The following is a 19,471-nucleotide window of genomic DNA, read 5'->3' as shown; positions in this document are numbered from 1 at the left end:
TAAAAAAATAAATAAAATAATTAGCTCGATCAAGCCAAGAAAGAAGCCACTCATCAGCTCAAAACTAGCTGGCAGTGGTCAGTACAGCCAGCCAAACACGCAAGTGTAACGCCGTCAATTTAAACGGACCCGAATCTAGGAGCACTCGACTTTCAAGGGAACGGGTCTGCGTCTGATATAATTCACTTCCGTTTATCCACAATTTCATCCACAACGCCCAACCCCCACCCCCAACCCCACACCCGCCTATTTCTTTTCTCTTCTGTCTTGTTTTCAAAGCCAACTAACATTAACATAACATAACCTCTCTTCTCCCTCTCCCTTACTGACCAAAAACCTCTCTCTAGAATTTAGCAACTTGCCGGCGAGAGGGAAATCTCGCCGGAAATTTCGTACTGACGTCTCCGGAATCTTCGTAGCTGCCGATTTCCAGCTCTGTATCGCTGGCTACGAATGATGCTGCTTCAAAAGAGAGAATAAAAGTGAATTCTGCTAATTTTGATTTTCTCTCTCTTTTTCTCTTGTTTTTTCTTTTTTAATAATTATGATTAGATAAAACTTAGAAGAAAACAAAAAGGGAAATATTCTCTTTCTTGTGTGGTGAGCAATATAGCTTGCAATGCAGGGGAAAAAGAGGTTCTCTTAGGGCACATATCGGAGATCCATTGCTCTCTCTTCTTTTTCCTTCCATTTTTATCTCCTTCTTCTTGATCCCTACTGCTTAATTGACCTTCTTCTTTCTTATTTTGTACTTCTGTCTTTCTGCACCTTCCTAATCGCGTAGTTTTGCTCAATTTCGGAGAGAGACAGATTAGTGATGATGGAGATGTATAATTTTTTTCAAGGTGCGTTTATCTTCTGTACTCTAGGTCAAATTATAGTCAAAAAACGAAACTCTTTTTTTTTATTATTGTTTTCTGCTAATAATTAATAAGTCAGAAAATTTTAGCTTAATTTTGAGACAGTTTCTGCATAATTCTGTTCTTTTAGTGGATTTCGGATCAGATCGGATTGGGGATTAGTTGAATTTAGTTCTTTAGCATCTCGGTTGCTGAATTATGTTTTTAAAATAGAAGCTGAAGTTTCCCCAACTCCCTTTTGTCTTTTAAAAGATCCCTTAATTTTTCTTTAAAATAAAAACCGTTGTTTTCCTCCATGTCTTAATTTCTGGAAATGGAAAATCTACTTCAATTGAGTCTTAAAGGTGTATGGTGGACATTTGTGGTTTTGTCTACTTTTCGTTTCTTTTTTTTTTTTATTCTTCTTTTTGTTTTCCACAAATAACTAGTAATTTGAGAATTATAAATTCTATTTAATTTCCCTTTTCCATTTTTCTCAGCAAACAAACGGTGTATTTGAGTTTGAGTTTGGTCGTTGGTTGGTAAGCCAGTGGCTTTCGTTTTCATAACACTATCCTGATCTATGGTCTTCTTAAGTTGTTAAAGAAACACGCTTTATTTTGGTATCTAACCCTTTTAGGTTGCCAATTTAATTATAAAGTGCCTACCTTTGTTCCAAGAAGAGTCACAAATTTTGGGTTTGTGCTTTCTTAAATTAAATTACAGTTTTCTTATTTTCACAAGGTTATGTTATGTTCCTGTATTGGATCGTTTGAAAGCACCGGTATTACTCTACTGTTCAAGTCTTGTTTGAATCAAAGTCTTTGTTAGCTTCATGATTTACCAGTTTGAAGATATTGATCTTCGAGTCCTTATGCAGATGAAGGGCAATGAACGTTGGACAGAGCCTGCAAATTTGATACAGCATCTCCATTGAAGTTATTGAAATTTTTGGGCGTTTAAATCACGCTATGCATTTTGAAATTATGGATGAAAGGGGTGGAAATGCCTCGTCTCACTTTTTCGAGGACTTCCAGACTCCTGCTGAGGTACTTTTAACTCGGGCAAATTTGTTTTTGATGTAATTTTTGACTTCTTTCTGCCCTTATGTGCTTGTAGCTAGCTAGTTCTCTGTGTTCCGTTGGATTATTCTCTCTGTCATTGCACCTCAAATAAGTACTCTCTCATCCTTATTTATGGGTTTAAGTAATCTGTTAGCAACTTGTATTGGGCAGAGACAAATTGGGTTTTGGAAGCCGCATTCGATGCCTGATCACCAAAGTGAGTGCCATTCAGTTTACTTTCTGAACTAATTCAATCTACAATGGTCTTTTTTTAAATGTATTCCCCAATCGTAATTGCCTTTTGATCTGAGCCCGAGCAATTTTGCTAAAGTTGGGTGTTGGGCCTTTTAGATGTGAGAAAGTAAAGTCACTAGAAACCGTGCATGTCCATACTGGATGGACTTTTTTCTATAATGACTATGGACAGTTCTGTCTAAATCATTTTAACCTCTAAATAGAATGATTAAGTGTCCGTAGTAGTTCGTTCATAAGTTTTAATGGCATTTATATGGTTAAGTAAAACTCAAAGTTATTTGTTCTTATTTAACATCTTACTGCCATTTAGGTTTACTTAGGCTTGCTATTCATGCAAGCTACTACACTAGATGAATCTTCCAGGTTGTTTTCCTGCTCCTGTTTCTGTGTTCTGTGTTCTGTAGGATCCATAATGTCTGTAGACTATATGAAATTTTACATTTCTGATCATTGAATACATGCTGGCCTTCCAGTAGGAACAGGTGGAATGGTACCGATTTCTAACAGCAAGTTGGTTGCTTCATCACCTTTCGAAAAACTTTCTCCTGGTGGGCCACTGTCTGTGGATTGTGTGCAGCTGCCACAGTCAATTCTAGCTATGGATCAAAAGGAAAAGCTATCTATTGGGGAAGGAAGTGCCTGCATGTTGAAGAATTCATGGAATTCTGTGGATCATCATACAAAGTCATGGTCAAGTTTGTCTGTGCAGCCTCCATCTTATAGTTTGGGTGGAAATAGGATGGGTATTAGTGCAACTCGTTGGGAAAGCAGCCTGTTCTCAAGTTCATTGTCTGAAGTATTTAGTGGAAAGTGTAAGTTCACCTTTTCATAATGCTAAGCTTTTTATTTGCAATTTGTGCTTTGATGCATGCTCTTCAATATCATTATTATAATGGGAAAGCTGTAGTTATTACCATCATGACCTGGTAAACACGTGTAAAACAAGCAAACATTCCCCCTATCATTCTGAATTTTTTACATGTCAAATTGGATCCCATGTCTTTTTTTAAATCTATTTCGTTTATACATTTTTTTTATGCATCTTCTGTTATAATCATTCCCTCACACATCTTCTGTTATAAACATTTTTTTTGTGCTCTCTCAAAATTTTGTATTGCTCAATGCCATCCCCTATTGCTATTTGTTCAATAATTATTCAATGCATATCTGCAGTGACATTATCGGAGAATGATGTGCAATCTCATCATTCTGCCAAACCTGTTGCTTCACCACACAAGGAAGACCAGCCTTTTGAATCTCTTGAAGAACTCGAGGCTCAGACTATTGGAAATCTCCTTCCTGCTGAAGATGATCTATTTTCTGGAGTGCCTGATGAATTGGGGCATAATGCTCATGCAAATAATGGGGATGATCTGGAAGACTTTGACCTGTTTATCACTGGAGGAGGCATGGAATTAGAAGGGGATGACCGTTTCAGCACGGGACAAAGAAACTCTGATTATGTTGGGGGAGTTAACAATGGTCAAGGAGGTTCTAATGGTTCAGTTGTTGGTGAGCATCCTTATGGTGAACACCCTTCTAGAACACTTTTTGTCAGAAACATCAATAGCAATGTTGAAGATTCTGAGCTGAAGGCTCTTTTTGAGGTGCATTTTATTCTATTTTTGTTTGGTCTTCATGCGAGTGAGCCAATCCAGCTTATCTTGTATGCTAATTTGGCTTTTGCACTTTGTTCTATCAGCAATATGGAGATATCCGAACACTGTATACAGCCTGTAAGCATCGTGGTTTTGTTATGATTTCTTACTATGACATAAGGGCAGCTCGAAATGCAATGAGATCTCTTCAGAATAAGCCATTGCGGCGTAGGAAACTTGACATACATTACTCAATCCCAAAGGTGCATTGCTTCTGTGATTATTCTTCTCTTAAACATCAGTATTCTTGACTTTGTTGTTATTTCTGTAGCTGCTTTTGTTTAAATGGAATTTCTCCTTTTTGTATTTCCATCTGACAGTTTCTTGGTGCTTTTTGGCATTCTGTTATAATCAGGACAATCCATCTGAGAAAGATATTAATCAGGGCACTCTAGTGATCTTCAATCTTGATTCTTCTGTTTCAACTGAGGAGCTATACAAGATATTTGGAGTTTATGGAGAAATTAAAGAAGTAATTTTATGAACTGAACATCATTTGCATTTTATTGAAAATAGATAAAAAGTATATCCGATTTATGCAGTTATTATTTGTGGTTAGCAGATCCGTGAGACTCCACACAAACGCCATCACAAATTCATAGAATATTATGATATTAGAGCTGCAGAAGCAGCCCTTTCTGCCTTAAACAGGAGCGACATTGGTGGGAAGCAGATCAAGCTTGAGCCAAGCCGACCTGGGGGCACAAGACGGTATGGTCACTTTTATACTTAATAGTATTTAATTATAATTAACCCTGCTAAATCTTTTGTGGGTTGTTGTTCCTGGATTTCATATTTTATTTCTGAATTCAGACGAGAAAACAATGGATTATTTCTTGCTTTATGTTTCTTTAACTTTATTGCTTCTGCCTTTGTTATGCTGTAATTTCTTGGTGACTGATGTAGCTACTTGATTGCAAGCTACATTAATACGCTACTAAGACATTTCAAATGGTTCTGTACCCTCCCAATCTCTCCTTTATTTATCTCTCTGTATACTGGTCATTAATTAAATTTTGTTTTACAGTTTGGTGCCAAAGCCTGAGCAGGAGCAAGATGAAACCAATCTTTGTCAAATCTCTTTTGATGACTTACCATCTGGACAATTGGGTAGCTGATTCTCTTTAAATTTTTGTTCATGTTTAAAAAGCTCATCTTTTTCAAAACAAAAAATTTTCCTTGTCCTCATACTCTGTCTTCTCACAGCATCATTTTCTCCTGGAGTAATTGCATCTAGCTGCGTGGATAATGGATCGACCCAAGTTTTTCCTTCTGCTATACAGTCGCCTGTGGGTTCATTTGTTGAATCTCATCGCAGTTCTAGTGTTCCAAATAACTTGCCCTCTCCAGTGACAATAGCCTCTGTTGGCAAACAATTTGGTCTTCCTGAACTTAAGCACTCTGTGGATGAAATGATGTTTGGCAACTCATGCATTCCAAGTTTCCACCCTCATTCATTGCCAGAGCATCATGACAGTTTGGCCAATGGTATTCCATATAACTCCCCAAGCTCTATTGGAGGCATGGCTCGGAGTGTTGGTTCCAAAGTCACAGAAGGAATCAATGGCAGGCACATTCAAGGAATAGGCTCAAATGGGCACCTGTTGGAACTTAATGGAGGGGGTAAGTTCAGATTATTATGTGCCTGGTTCTATTCCATATTGCTTCTTTTCCTGCATTTCTATGATGACAAGGGATGAAAGTGACTCACTAAAGGTAATCAGGAGATAGATTTTAAGGTCTTAATAGTGAAGACAGCTATTGGCTGTAAAACTGTGGTATTTGTCTCTAAAACGCGCAGAGGTGCGTTTGGTGTATGGAGATGTGAACAAGTAACGAATATGAACACACATCAGAGACATCAGATTGATGCAAGTGGGGAAATTTTTTTAACGGGAACCTAGATACCTAAAATTGCTTTCTCAACTGCTTAGATTAAGCCTGCTGAATTGAAAATGTGTCCTCAAATTAGTTTGTTTTTCAGTTGAAAATGGTTCATGGGAGCAGGAGTTATTCATCTGATCTATAATTCATGTTTAACAATTCAAGTTGCCATTCTACTGCAGAACGTGCTTGAACTTTTCTGTGACGTGTGTAATTTATAGCGGTTGCATTTTGTTGCCTTGGATATAATGTCTCTTAAGTGGTTTGCACCGGAAGTAAGCTCAAAAAGCTGTGGTCTAGTGTTTCGGAAGTGGGATTGTTTAACCTGTATATGTAGTGCACATCTGTAGTTGGCTAAAATTGTTTCAAATTTTTTGGTCGTATTAATTTCCTGTAAGATGGAGTGCAATTAATTAGAGTGTACTTTAGGGAAGTTATTGATGCAGGGTAGCGTTTTGTACCTAACATGTTATTTTACTATATAATTCAGCATCAAGATTTTAGTAGACCAAAAAGGTGCTTCTCTTGTGGGATTAAAAATCCTTATAAGAATGTGTAATTTAGACTTAAAGATGGAATGTTTCATTAATCCTACTATGCAATGAATTTGAGGCCTCTTCATTCCAAATTTACTGTTGACTCTTTATTACTCTGTATTTTCTGAAATTTTTAATGCTTTCTGAATTGAATTCGGCTATGTGATAAATGGAGTTAGAGTTTATTGTGGCTTATATCTCACTTGCCCTTTCAGTTAATTGGAATCCACCATAGCAGGGGATTAATTCTATGGGATATCATACTCTATTCTTAAGCTAATTATGTTTCTTGGGTGAGATGTTGATGCCTGAAAACAAAGCCTACTTTCTTCTTTTGTTTGTTGTAGATAGCAGAAATTTAGGACCAAAGGTCCATTATCTTTCTCTAGTGCTTATATTTTTATTGTAACTACTTGGGAAATTAATATTTTTCTGCCTTGGATATCATTTCACTTTGTAGATATGTGTAATTTTTAATTGAACCCATTATATATTCTTCAAAGAAAATTTAATTCAGTTTACTTTTGTTATTGGAGTTTTAAGTAGATAGCCTCATCTCCAGATTTACTGATCATTTTAGTAATTGTTTCTTGTCTCTCTGTAGGTTTTGGATCTTCTGGAAATGGGAGTTGCACTCTTCCTGGACATCATTATATGTGGAACAATTCCAACTCAGGTCAACAACATCATTCGAACCGTATGATTTGGCCAAATTCACCATCATTTCCCAGCGGTGTTCATGCTCATCACCTTCCACATATGGCTGGATTCCATAGAGCACCTCCAGTTATGCTCAACACAGTACCCGCACATCATCACATTGGATCTGCGCCAGCTGTCAATCCCTCGTTGTGGGAAAGGCGACAAACTTATTCTGGGGAATCTCCCGAAGCTTCTAGTTTCCATATTGGTTCTCTTGGGAGTGTGGGTTTTCCTGGTAGCTCTCCCCCACATCCTATGGAAATTGCTTCTCATAACATATTCTCTCATGTCAGTGGAAATTGTATGGATGTAACTAAAAATGGTGGATTACGCACTGCTCAGCCGATGTGCCACATTTTCTCAGGGAGGAATCCGATGATCTCAATGCCGGCCTCTTTTGATTCTCCTAATGAACGTGTGAGAAATCTCTCACACCGTCGAATTGAATCAACATCTAATAATTCAGATAAGAAACAATATGAACTTGATATTGACCGGATTTTACATGGTGAAGACAATCGAACCACATTGATGATAAAGAACATTCCAAACAAGTAAGGAAAAAGCATCCTCCATATTGTGAAATTTAGCTTAAAATGTGATTAAACTAAATATTTCTATCTGCCGTGATTTTATCATTTTAATAATAAATATGTTGGCACTTGGCTTGATGCTTTGTCTTATTGTCTTTGGAGTTGTTGGCTCACTTATTTTTCTGGTAGGGAATCCCCAGTTTTCAGAGGGTGCTTGATATCATTGAGATCCTGCTGTTCAGATAAAGGACCAAACCAAAAATGAACTAATTGAGAATAGAATAGTTTTTGGTGCTATACATCCCATTTCAATTATCTATCTCTAGTATTTTATTGTCAATGGTCATCCACTTCAATCATTTTGAACATAAGTTAAAACTTTTATTAAGTACATGGTGGTTAACATTTTATTGTAAGCCATGATTTACTTTGTTAGGTCTTTTATTTTTCTTGCCAATGGAACTTGGAGGAGCTTAGGCTGTTAAAACATGCATCTCCTTTTTCTGTCTTCTGTTGTTTCATCTTTTGATTTCTTTCCAGGTATACTTCTAAGATGTTACTGGCTGCAATAGATGAGCACTGTCGAGGAACTTATGACTTCATTTACTTGCCCATTGATTTCAAGGCAAGTGAACTTTCTGGTGGATCCTTTCACATAGACATGTATACAGTGCATTTTTATTTTAAATATTTCATTTATGTACATAATTTGAATTAACAATTATGGTTTAACAGAACAAATGCAATGTGGGCTATGCATTCATCAACATGATTGATCCTCAACAGATTATTCCATTCCACAAGGTTTGATGCAGGCTTTAGTTAAGCGATAGTAGTGTATTTCATGACCAAAGGAAGTTAAAAAGCTAACAGTATAGGCAAAAAAATCTTTTGCAGGCATTTAATGGGAAAAAATGGGAGAAGTTCAACAGTGAAAAGGTGGCTTCTCTTGCATATGCTCGAATTCAGGGAAAAGCTGCTCTTATTGCTCATTTCCAGAACTCTAGTTTGATGAATGAGGATAAGCGCTGCCGCCCTATACTCTTCCATACTGATGGTCCAAATGCTGGTGATCCGGTATGACGTTGCAATTATGCAATGTTGCTCTTGATGATATCTTAAGATCTTCTAAATGGATCACATGATTAATATTTGCGTTTATGGCTTTCTAATAGAAGAAATTATTTGTACATTGTTATGAAACAAATTTTCTCATCTATGTAGGAACCATTCCCTATGGGTACCAATATCCGATCAAGATTGGGCAAACCTCGAACAAGTGGCACTGAGGAGAACCACCACCAGGGGAACCCTTCTACTTCAGCAAATGGAGAGGATTACAATGGAACAGACTCATCATCAGGTTCCGATTGAGCTGTATGTATCCTCCAAGACGCTAACTCTAAAATCTTGTATAAGACTACAGAAGAACCATATCCACCCCAATTCTGTAAATTAGGGGTGGGCTGACAACTCTCTTTTTGGCTATAGAGAAGCTCTTTTACAAAGTTCTGGATGCCAAAGTGCACATTCAGAGCCAAGTGGGCTACATCAAAAGTTTCTGTTACAAAAATTTTCCTATCTAGGCCAAATATGAGTATAGAGAATGGCTTAACAAAGGCTTAAAATTTTGGGTAGTCATTGACTAAACAATATTGCGATGTACAGAAAGTTCCCCTAGTTGTAAACAGGCTTAAGAGGGATCTTCTGTGTCATCGTCTTCAGTTTTGTATCTCTGTGTCTCTGTAATTTCAATTTTCCCCGAGGTGTTCTGTGTCTTTGGTTCGGTTTTTGTTTATGGCCAGGTGTGATTGCTCAAGTTCAAGGAGGGTCACAACACATCAATGTATGTACCCTGGTTGTGGAAATTTTTGAACTACTCTTCTCTATTATAACCATGATGATACTATTTAACATTTTATCAACTCTTGACATCTTCTTTGGTTGCTTACTGATTCTTCATAGCCTAGGTGTATGCCTGTATTTCCTGTTCGATATCTGTGTTGGGATTTGCACGATACATGAGTATAAACACAATGCTTGCAACAAGGGAACTGCCAGTATGCTTTTATATCATTCTATTTTTCACAATATAAATGTATACACACATGCACCCAATTTTGTTAAAATGTATTATTATGTTAAAATCCTTGATATATATTAAAATAATTTACTAGGTTTTTTAATTTTTTGAAATTATGCAGCACATTGCCAAATATTGTTTTAAGTTAAAAGGATTTCACTTGGATTCATTCCGTTCCTTTTTTTATTACTTTATTTTGACTTAGTAATGAGTAATAATATCTTAAATTTTAAGGTTCATTACAATTGTATTTTACATTTTTTTTTAATTCATTAGAAGCTCAATAAATCAAAATATCATCATGTCGAGAAAATTTGAACTTGAGATCTCTTATTTTTTACATAAATAAATATATTCTAAATAAATTTGAAATCAATTACATTCCACCTTTAAAATTCATAATAAAAGAATTGTTAAAATGTGAGTTTCACGATTAAATTTGGATTGATTTAACTAGAGATGGTTACTAGGTGAAGATGTTGTGTGGAGGTCGTATTTTATCATACACATATATATATATATATATATATATATATATATATATATATATATATATATATATATATATATATGTGTCGCAATGACTCGAGTTGTAGAGCGGGTTGATTTTTTTTTTTTTTCGGTCCAATATGTGCCCGTCCCATTGGAATATGGTATAAGTTTTACCTGTTACGTTTAGGCGGGTGTAATGGATGGGCTAAAATGAAGCATCACTTAACACCTGACTGAGCTTGTACCAAAATGGCACCCCTGTAAGAAAATTACATGGCAGTACACCTTAAAGCAAAGCCAGAAGAGGGCAAAAACCTGCCATTAGAGACCCAAACCGTAAAAATACAAACTCATTCTTTCCTTAGTTGCGCTCCCTTTCTCTTTTGATGGTCTCTTCTTCTTTCAATTTCTATTATATTATCTACAAACCAGTAGTATCGATCAGTCCCGTATATATCAGTCTCATTATTTTTATACCTCTATTTTCTTTTTCTTTTTCTTTTTCTTTTTTCAATTTTGAGTTGATTCATTTACTATTTTTTGTCGGTAACAAGTTGATTCGTTTATTGATCTAGATTATTTGGGCTTTTGTACCGTGGGATTCTTCAATTTATTGACTCTATTTAGGTTATTTCCAGTTGGTTCGCTTTCTGTTTGATAAAAGTTCTTAAACACTCCCCATTTTTGAAGATTCATTTTTTTTTTCTTTTTTGGATTACTTGGAAGTGAAACATATACCCAGTTGTTAGAATCTATTTGACCTCGCCCGCTACTTCATTTTGAAGTATTAATGCTTATGGGTTTTCATTTTGACAAATGGGTATTGTAGATTTTGTGGTGCATAAGTTACGAGGTTAGTGCATGGTGATGTTTCAGTTTGACGAACAATCCAGAACATGCTCTCTCGGGTATGTATTCACAGATTCTGCTACTCTGCTACTGCCATTGTAGCGATAGTCCTATAGTGTTTCTAATTAAGCAGACGGAACCTTGAAGGGATCGCATAACTTTTGTTTCTTTCCTTTTTTTGATGCCGTGTCGTCTTCTTATATACCGAGATACCAAATGTCACCGTGCCAGAATGTCGTAGCCTTTGGCATTCGTGTGACGCTTAGAGACGCTTAGACGGAGTTCATAATTTAGACCCGTCATGTATATTTTGAGGGTCTTTGTATAACATCCGATTGGAGGACTCACCTTGCAATATATATATAAGGGTCTGCACACCGTATAAGAGCTCAAAGCCTTAGTGCATCTCAGACAGCATAAGAGTGCCTATACCCAAAAATCACTTGCTGAGAGATGCGAACTATAGCCCTCTTGCCCTATAGTGGCCCTAAAGCTCTTTCTCTTCGGAGACATCAGCCCCTTTTGATAGAACACGATGCTCACACCTTAGCTCACTAGAAGGTCCTGCGTACTGAGCCCCGGGGTGGCAGAGAGCAATACCCAGGTCTCTCCTCTCATATTCTTGGTCCAAATACCAATTCAACGTGCTATTCTTGGTATCAGCTTAAATTTTGGTAATTTGGCTCTACCTCTTCTATCAAGCGAAGTCCCAGCAATTATTCCACCAGCAAAAAATGCAGAGAAGGATTCTATCTCACCATTTCTTCTCCAAAAGACTGCATTCCCGTTTTAATCAAAACCTATTTTTCTCATCTGAAACAACTCTAACCCTAGGGTCGCACAGAGATGATCCTCTCTACACAGACATACCCAAGCCTCGCAGAGACAAGTCAGAAAGAAAGCCATATCTGACTCCAATGAAAGTGTTAATCCGAAGAGCAAAGCAAGAGAAAGAAGCTAGAAAAGTCCAGCCTTGTCGGATGCTAGAGCATCCACCTGATAATGGATTATTAGTCCCTGAACTTGTCGAGGTGGCTCACCGAGTTTATCGAGCTCGAGAATCGCTCCTTTGTGGTCTGACTAAGCTTGTTAACGTCATTCCGGTTCAACGATGCAGGTATCAATTCAATTTTGAGGTTAGGGTTTTTTACTTATAGGATTAATTTCATTAACTAAATTGCCGATTCTTGTGCTTGAAAGTTGAAATTTGATTCCTTAATTCAATGGTGTTGCTCTTAGGTTCTGCCATGAAGTTCATATTGGGCATGTTGGTCATGAAATTAGAACATGCACTGGTCCAGGAAGTGGTTCGAGGAGTAGTACTCATGTTTGGAGAAGAGGAGGAGTGCATGATGTAGTCTTTTTCCCTAAATGCTTCCATCTCTATGACCGTGTGGGTAAGCCGAGAGTTAGGCACGATGAGAGGCATAGTGTCCCTAAACTCCCTGCCATTGTAGAGCTTTGTATACAAGCTGGAGTAGACCTTGAAAAGTACCCTACAAGGAGGAGGACAAAGCCTGTATATTCTATTGAAGGAAGAATAGTAGATTTTGAGCTAGCAGTAGAAAAATATCAAATGAGCAGTACAGAATCTAATTTCGGGACTGAATTTGATGGAGTAACAACAAATTTCAAGTTGGAGAAGGATTCTGATTGTTTGAAGGAATCAAATGATAAATTTACTGACTTGAAGGTTTTAAGCATTGGGACAATGGACTTATGGTTTGAAATGATTTCAGGAGCTAAGAAGATCATGGATAAATATACCGTGTTAACTTGTGGATATTGTCCTGAGGTTCAGGTTGGTCCTAAAGGACATAAGGTCAGGATGTGCAAGGCAACCAAGCACCAGGCTCGTGATGGTCAACATGCTTGGCAAGAAGCAACTATGGAGGATCTTGTTGGTCCAAATTACGTTTGGCATGTTCTAGATCCGAATGGTCGTCTTTTGGATAACAAGTTGAAGAGGTATTATGGCAAGGCTCCGGCTGTGATAGAGCTATGCGTGCAGGCTGGTGCACCTGTTCCAGATCAATATCGGAGTATGATGAGATTGGATGTTGTTCCTCCTGAGAGAGATGAAGTTGATCTTGTTGCCTGAAATGCTGTTTTATGTTGGTAAAATGCCCATGTATTTCAAAGCTTAAACAAGCTGTGGACGAAGAAATTTTGTGTTTAAATACTTGTATACGCCATGTAAACACATCTAATAAAAATTTGTTGGATTAATTTCTGTGATGTAAATTTTAGTAATCTCTAAATTAATAAAATTTATTGTAATTCGAATTCATTCTAAACGTATCAAAAAATAAAAATCTTTTTTTAATTGATTTATTATTATTTTTTCTGTTCTTTATTCTTGCTGGAGTCATGGAACTATAAATTTTTTTTTTCCATTTCATCCTGATATATTTTACAAAATAATTTGGTAAAACTTATTACTTATATTAATTTAAATAAAAAAAATTTTATCAAAAACCCCCTAATAAAATATAAAAATATATATAATATCTTATTTTTGATAGAAATTTGATTATTTTTCTGTTCTTTTATATGAGAAAATATATTTTGTCAAGCCATATTGGAAGATCGGTATCTGTTTTTCTCCAAAGATTTAGATACGAAGGCTAAAAATTTTATCATTGGCCTATTGTTATTTTCTCTCACTGGAAATAAAAAACCACGATTGGGTTTCCTCTGCCACGTGCCCACTACTATATAGTTTCAAACTCCGTCATTTCTCTCGCGCTAGCCGAGCAAAAGCAAAAAGCTACTGTACAAAAGCAAACACGAAGAATTTCAGTTTTTCCAGAGAGAAAGGAGCGATTTATGAGCGCGGCTCCTCCGATTTTCAAAAAGCCTAAAGTAGAGCAAGACGGCGACGGGGAAGAGTTAGTCGAAAACGCCAAGTCTATGGCTGAACAAGAGAACGGAGGAGAAGGTGAAGAAGGTACGAGCAGAGAAGAGCAAGAGGAGGCTTTGGTTGCCTTGATCGAGCACCGTACTAAAGAAGTAGAACATCTCAAGAAACGTATCTCCTATTACAAATCTCAGGTTGTTTTCTTTTCTAACCTTTATGGTGGTATTGCGCTTTGGCATTTAATGGAGTCTGCAATTACATTTTGGGGTTTTTGCAATGCTGCTATTATAATGCGATCGCTACTATATTCTTATGTTAATAAGTCAGCAAGAGTAGCTTTATAATTCAATAACTCGATTAATATCATATATACTATCAATGTTAAGTTAAATCAATATAACAACAATAACAACTAAGTCTTAATCCCAAACTAGTTGGGTAGGCTATATGAATCCTTTATTTTCATTCTGCTTTGTTCATAATTAAGTTTACGTTGATGCCTTTGAGACAGTTTCCCTCTACGTGGCCCTTTGTACTAAATTTTGATATCTGATAAGGATGATATGTTACAGTGAAACTGTTTTTTCAACTAATTTTGTTATGTTGATTAATGAAAAAAAAACAGAAGATATTGTTATGGAGGGTGTACGCCGGTGCTAGTTTATGAAGTTTAATGAATTAACATGGCAAAATCTGCATAATTTTTGAGGAAATTATTGGCTACTTATTATTCCTTTGGAAATGGTTGCAGCTCCAGGAAGCAGAGAAGAGGTTGGAAGATACAGAAGCTCGATTGGCTCGCCTACGTGGAAAAAGCAATTCAATGTCATCTAAAGCTTCTCAAGGAAATGGGACTAAAAGTTTGAAGATGGAGGGAAGTAGATCAATCAGCCCTATCCATGTTACTGAATGTTCTTCTGAGAACCAATCTCAATCCAGAACAGAACTTTTAATTCCTGCTGCAAGTCCGAAGATCTTCCAACCTATAAAATCATCAGGGTCTGTTGCCAAAGCTTCTGGTGTCTCTAGCACACAGTCAAGTCCTTCCATCCACATTTCAAAAGTAAAAGCAGAAAAGTCTTACAGAAGTTCTCCTGATGTTGAAGAAAGGGGAACAAAAAGGAAGCATGGTAATACTGTCATTGGATGTATGGTCTGTTTTTATTTCATGAATCTGGTTTTTTTTCTTTTTGGATACTGGTGGTGTCATATATATGGAATTGCATTGTGGCATTTGGCATCACAGGTACTCTGTTAAATGTCTCGAATTTGTTGTTTCCAAGATTCACTAAAATTTTCTGTATATTTTTTCAGAACCGAAAGAAATACAGAAAGAACACAAGGAACTGATCCCATTGCTACGCAGTAGCACTTCACCATGCACAATCCGCTGCTATACAAACAATCACATCCCTAGTCAGCACAAGAGAAAGTTGAGAAGTCTTGCACTTTGTCCGGTAAATGATAAGCTTTTTGTGACCAGGTGATTTACCACACGACCTGAGTAATATGTGAGAGAGAAAAAGAAACTATAAATAAGTGGAATTTATGTTGTTGTGACATTATTGAAGACCTGTGAATTTGTTGTTCTCACTTTGTATTTCTAGGTAACTACCAACCAAATAACAGAAAAGGAAAAGAAAATATTGACTCCATTTCCATATTTTTTGTATCCTTTCACTTTCTGTGACTTTGATATCACTTTCCACATAACCACATGCTGTCCAACGTCCAGTGGAAAATATGTATACAATTATTCTTTTAGTTCTGAACTTATAGAACTATAAAGCACTAGGCAATGATGGTTGTCAGAAAGGTGAAATGAGTCAGCAAGACTCTGAGAAGTGCATCATAATTCAGTGGAGAAGTTGATGATCTTTGTTAGTGTTACATGTCTGTTCACATTCTGCTATTCTATTGAGGTGAAAAGGGGAACGAGGAGATGTATTAGAATTTTAAATGGATATGGAAATATATGTTTGTGATATTCAAATTCATTTGTCTTTGAATTACTGAAATCTTAGGTTAATTGTAACTCATCAAGTGCACTTGCACTCATGTTTGAACTTGAAATGGAGTTTTGTTTCTTTTAGAAGCTTTATAGTAATAGGAAGAATATACATAACTGCTTGTGGTTTAAGGAGGGGTAATTTACCTCAGGATCATGGATGTTTTCCTGTTACTGAATGCCTTTTCAGCTTATAATGTTTGCTATATGAATGTGAACAATAAACTTTTCTGGTTTTTACTTTTCTTATTCTCATGTATCTACATTGACTTCTATTGTTTTGGAATATATACAGTGCTTTGGATGGAATGATCCACTTATGGGAAGTTCAATCTCGAGGGTAAGTGTGAAATTTGGTTGTGGTTTATGCATAGTTACTTTGGTTTTTTTATTTCTCTTTTGTTTCCCCTTAAAATAGCAATTGGATAAGGATACTTGGATAGGTAACCTTTGATACCTTGAATTTATGGGAAATCTATAAATTGGAAATCGGGGTAACCTGACACCTGAATGCATTACCCTATTTCATATCTGAGTTCAAGTAGAACAGACTTCATGTACATTTTCCTGTAGAAGCCCATATAATTGCTTGACAGATGGATATGCATATTAGTGAAAAAGCACATTTACTTTCCAGTTAGTTAACTTATAGAGAAATATGTACTCCATGCTCAACTCTTTCCTAGTTATCTGGATTCTGAATAACGTGATAAGTAAACTAGTGGAATTTTGAGTGATGTTTGGCCAATAAATTTGCTAGGTTTGCTTACATGTTTTAGGAGGTTGAATAAAGGAATATGAGTTGAATCCAAGTCTGCACCACTCTTGTGGACCTTTTCTTTTCTGATTGCTAGTTAATGTTTTACTATTCAGAGTTTGGTTGATTTGGTTTTCAGTGATATGATCTATTGGTGCTTGAATTGATGACCAATTGGTTTTCTCCACTTTTCTGTTAAAGGAACTCACTCAATGAAGAAATCTTCATCCCTTTCAAGAACCCAGTTTTATGATGAATTTCATAATTATACAAGCCTCTGCTCTATTTGTCTATAGTTTCAGTGTACTAGTCTAGATCAATTATAACTTGTGAAGAAAAGCTTCCTTAACAGAAGCTAGTGCTAGGATCAACCATTTTAAAATTTTCTTTTGTAGGCTACTATCTATCCTAAAATTCTGAATAGTTGTTTTTTCTGTTTAGGTGAAACACAACGAATAAATTTCCAATTCTTCTCAAGCTTTTTTTGCATCTTTGGGACACTTCATTATCGTTGTGCTATTTGTCTCTTTGTTGACAGTGGGTGATTGGTTATAGAGAGGAACTCGTGGCATAATATTGATTTCTGTCAACTAGACAAGCATATTTATGGATTTCAGCAATGGAAGCCTCAGTTTGGCTCAGACATGCATACATTACCTAGTGACCAGATTGCAGTATCTTTCACAATTGATTTATATTCTTAGAGCTAGGGAGTGAAAATAGTATGTTAAAAATATTGCTGTTATGTACATGCTAAACAAGAGGAAGCACATAATTGCTGCAGTGTGCAAGGTAAAGAAAGGATGTTCATAATTACATTCCTACCCAAAAAAACATGCTAACTTTCCTTTCCTTTCCTCTCTGTTTTTAGTTTTCCTAATTCTAACGAGGGCTTTGTAAATGCCATTTAAAAGCTTAAAGTAAACACCGATTTTTCATTTGCGTCTAATGCATCTATAATTCTACATGCACTCTATCAGTCTGATAAGTATGAATCACTTTCTGCATGCATTTGAAGCCTTTCGATGTTTAGTAATTTTGCAGTTTTGTGATGCAGAGATTCTCATTTCCCATTTTTGTTTTTCACATAAATTGCAGATCAGGTGCCTCTCTTCTTAGTTCTACTGATTGCATGTCTTCAAAGCATAGGCGATGGCCTGAAGATATTGTTTGGCACCCATCAGGAAACAGCTTATTCTCTGTTTACAGTGCTGATGGTGGGGATTCTCAGATATCAATCCTAAATTTGAATAAAACGCAAGGGGTATGGATCCTGGCTGAGATTTTATTTCTGAATAAATATGCTAGTGGCATTTGTAAATTGTGTTCAATAACTTCTTGTACAATGATGGAGTTGACATATCCTCGATTCAAGCAATTATAAAAATTTGACCATTCTACATCCATCTAAATAGGCTTCATTTTCAGTTTAATGAATTCTTTCTATGTATTTGCTTTGGCAGAAGGCCCGTGTAACTTACTTAGAGGATAAGCCTCATCTTAAGGGCATTATTAACAGCATAGTTTTCACGCCCTGGGACAATGCCTGTTTTGCCACTGGTGGCAGTGATCACGCTGTTATACTATGGAATGAGAAAGATGACATCTCATGGAAGCCAAAGGCATTGCACAGAAATATGCATTCTTCAGCTGTCATGGGAGTTGCTGGGTTGCAGCAAAAACATATTGTACTGTCTGCTGGTGCAGACAAGAGAATTATAGGGTTTGATGTTCAAGTAGGAAGAGCTGACTTCAAGCACCAATTAGATAACAAATGTATGAGTGTTCTGCCAAACCCATGCGATTTCAATCTATTCATGGTCCAAACAGGGTGAGTTCATCCTCATTGTTTTTTTGACTTGTGCAGCTGTACCATCTTTGACTAATTTGCTGATTAATGTTCGGCCTTGCTAGTTCTTTCAGAAATCTACGTAATTAACACACTGGCTGCTCTTCCATCTGGTGTTTTAATAAGGCATGTTAGCTTTAGATTTGGAAACTGATGCCATTTTAAGATGGTAAAATTTGGGAGTTATGTTTGGTCTCTAAGTAATCCAAAGCACGCAACACATAAATTATCTTAGAGATTGCAGATTCATGAATGAAATTTATTTCCATCTTTATTTATGTCCATCTTTCCAAGAGAGAGCTTTCCTCTGTTACAGTTTTCTGGTTTTTGTCTGTCACTCGGAAGTTCTAACCTAAGAAGTGTCATGTGCAGGACCCCTGAGAAGCAGCTGAGATTGTTTGATATTAGACTTAGGCAGACAGAGCTTCATTCTTTTGGGTTTAAGCAAGAAAGCAGCGACTCTCAATCGGCTTTGATCAATCAGGCATGGTCTCCTGATGGTTTGTATCTGACATCTGGTTCAGTAGACCCTGTGATTCATGTGTTTGATATCAGGTATAATTCCAATAAGCCATCCCAATCTATAAGAGCTCATCAGAAACGGGTTTTTAAAGCAGTCTGGCATTACTCTCTCCCACTTATGATTTCTATATCTTCTGATCTGCACATTGGGTTGCACAAGATCACATGAAAGCTTTGCCAGCATTTTGGAACCTTAAGGCAATTTCTTTCATTACGTATTTTTTCTTTGATGCGCCTCCTTTTGAGAAAGTTGGGCTTTAAGAACAGCAGCCGGGAGCATGATTGGGCTAGTCTTTCAAATTTTACCTTTTGGGTGTAGGATAAGGTTACAGAAATTTTTGAGAATGAACAAATAGTTCAAAAGGGATAGATGTTAGTTGTTATTGTGGATAGCTATTCTAGGTTGCCACATGATTTGACAGGCAATTGAAACTTAGTTTACTGTAGTGCTAGATGTATTTTACTTTTCTTTTGGAAAAAAATATAGACATTTTTACTTTTCTTTTGGAAGAAAAGATACGCAATCTCAATCTCATGGAACATGTTCCTTGCACATATACCGTGCAGAAACAAGAATAGC

At 36.5% G+C, this 19,471-nt stretch overlaps 3 protein-coding genes across 7 annotated transcripts; all 3 read left to right on the top strand.

Moving 5' to 3' along the window:
* Positions 1–215: 215 nt before the first annotated feature.
* Positions 216–9,396, top strand: ML1 (MEI2-like protein 1). 5 transcript variants are annotated; one of them, XM_089726834.1, is made up of 16 exons: positions 216–845; positions 1,584–1,623; positions 1,720–1,888; positions 2,075–2,120; positions 2,632–2,970; positions 3,332–3,765; positions 3,861–4,019; positions 4,172–4,288; positions 4,379–4,527; positions 4,844–4,926; positions 5,023–5,439; positions 6,841–7,492; positions 8,012–8,096; positions 8,207–8,275; positions 8,369–8,548; positions 8,696–9,396. In XM_089726834.1, the coding sequence occupies exons 3-16, from the start codon at positions 1,811–1,813 to the stop codon at positions 8,843–8,845; spliced, it is 2,958 nt and encodes a 985-aa protein (XP_089582960.1). In that variant the 5' UTR covers positions 216–845; positions 1,584–1,623; positions 1,720–1,810; the 3' UTR covers positions 8,846–9,396. The 5 variants fall into 5 exon arrangements, with proteins under 5 accessions (XP_089582960.1, XP_012090584.1, XP_012090581.1 ...); XM_012235194.4 differs by lacking the exon at positions 1,584–1,623 and having other exon boundaries at positions 2,635–2,970; XM_012235191.4 differs by lacking the exon at positions 1,584–1,623.
* Positions 9,397–10,248: 852 nt separating this feature from the next.
* Positions 10,249–13,185, top strand: APO3 (APO RNA-binding protein (DUF794)). The gene is made up of 2 exons (XM_012235190.4): positions 10,249–12,012; positions 12,135–13,185. The coding sequence occupies exons 1-2, from the start codon at positions 11,630–11,632 to the stop codon at positions 12,994–12,996; spliced, it is 1,245 nt and encodes a 414-aa protein (XP_012090580.1). The 5' UTR covers positions 10,249–11,629; the 3' UTR covers positions 12,997–13,185.
* Positions 13,186–13,606: 421 nt separating this feature from the next.
* LOC105648715 (transducin family protein / WD-40 repeat family protein) lies at positions 13,607–19,387 on the top strand. Its single transcript, XM_012235189.4, has 7 exons — positions 13,607–13,949; positions 14,507–14,885; positions 15,070–15,238; positions 16,059–16,103; positions 17,619–17,784; positions 17,984–18,351; positions 18,742–19,387. Exons 1-7 carry the CDS (start codon positions 13,725–13,727, stop codon positions 19,058–19,060), a joined length of 1,671 nt encoding a protein of 556 aa, XP_012090579.1. The 5' UTR covers positions 13,607–13,724; the 3' UTR covers positions 19,061–19,387.
* Positions 19,388–19,471: the final 84 nt, after the last annotated feature.

The sequence above is a fragment of the Jatropha curcas genome, chromosome 10 (genome assembly GCF_041381405.1).
Source record: "Jatropha curcas cultivar XTBG-Jc1 chromosome 10, XTBG_Jcur_1.0, whole genome shotgun sequence".
NCBI classification, from domain to species: domain Eukaryota; kingdom Viridiplantae; phylum Streptophyta; class Magnoliopsida; order Malpighiales; family Euphorbiaceae; genus Jatropha; species Jatropha curcas.
This window is presented reverse-complemented; position numbering and strand designations above follow the sequence as displayed.

Bases quoted from the DNA above. Each gene is read 5' to 3' on its own strand.
- ML1 (XM_012235191.4), top strand. From the start codon at position 1,811: ATGCATTTTGAAATTATGGATGAAAGGGGTGGAAATGCCTCGTCTCAC. The intron at 4,528-4,843 runs GTATGGTCACTT...TTTGTTTTACAG, and splicing joins CGACCTGGGGGCACAAGACG to TTTGGTGCCAAAGCCTGAGC. The intron at 8,097-8,206 runs GCAAGTGAACTT...ATGGTTTAACAG, and splicing joins ACTTGCCCATTGATTTCAAG to AACAAATGCAATGTGGGCTA.
- APO3 (XM_012235190.4), top strand. From the start codon at position 11,630: ATGCAGAGAAGGATTCTATCTCACCATTTCTTCTCCAAAAGACTGCAT. The intron at 12,013-12,134 runs GTATCAATTCAA...TGTTGCTCTTAG, and splicing joins ATTCCGGTTCAACGATGCAG to GTTCTGCCATGAAGTTCATA.
- LOC105648715 (XM_012235189.4), top strand. From the start codon at position 13,725: ATGAGCGCGGCTCCTCCGATTTTCAAAAAGCCTAAAGTAGAGCAAGAC. The intron at 14,886-15,069 runs GTAATACTGTCA...ATATTTTTTCAG, and splicing joins GGGAACAAAAAGGAAGCATG to AACCGAAAGAAATACAGAAA. The intron at 17,785-17,983 runs GTATGGATCCTG...TTGCTTTGGCAG, and splicing joins ATTTGAATAAAACGCAAGGG to AAGGCCCGTGTAACTTACTT.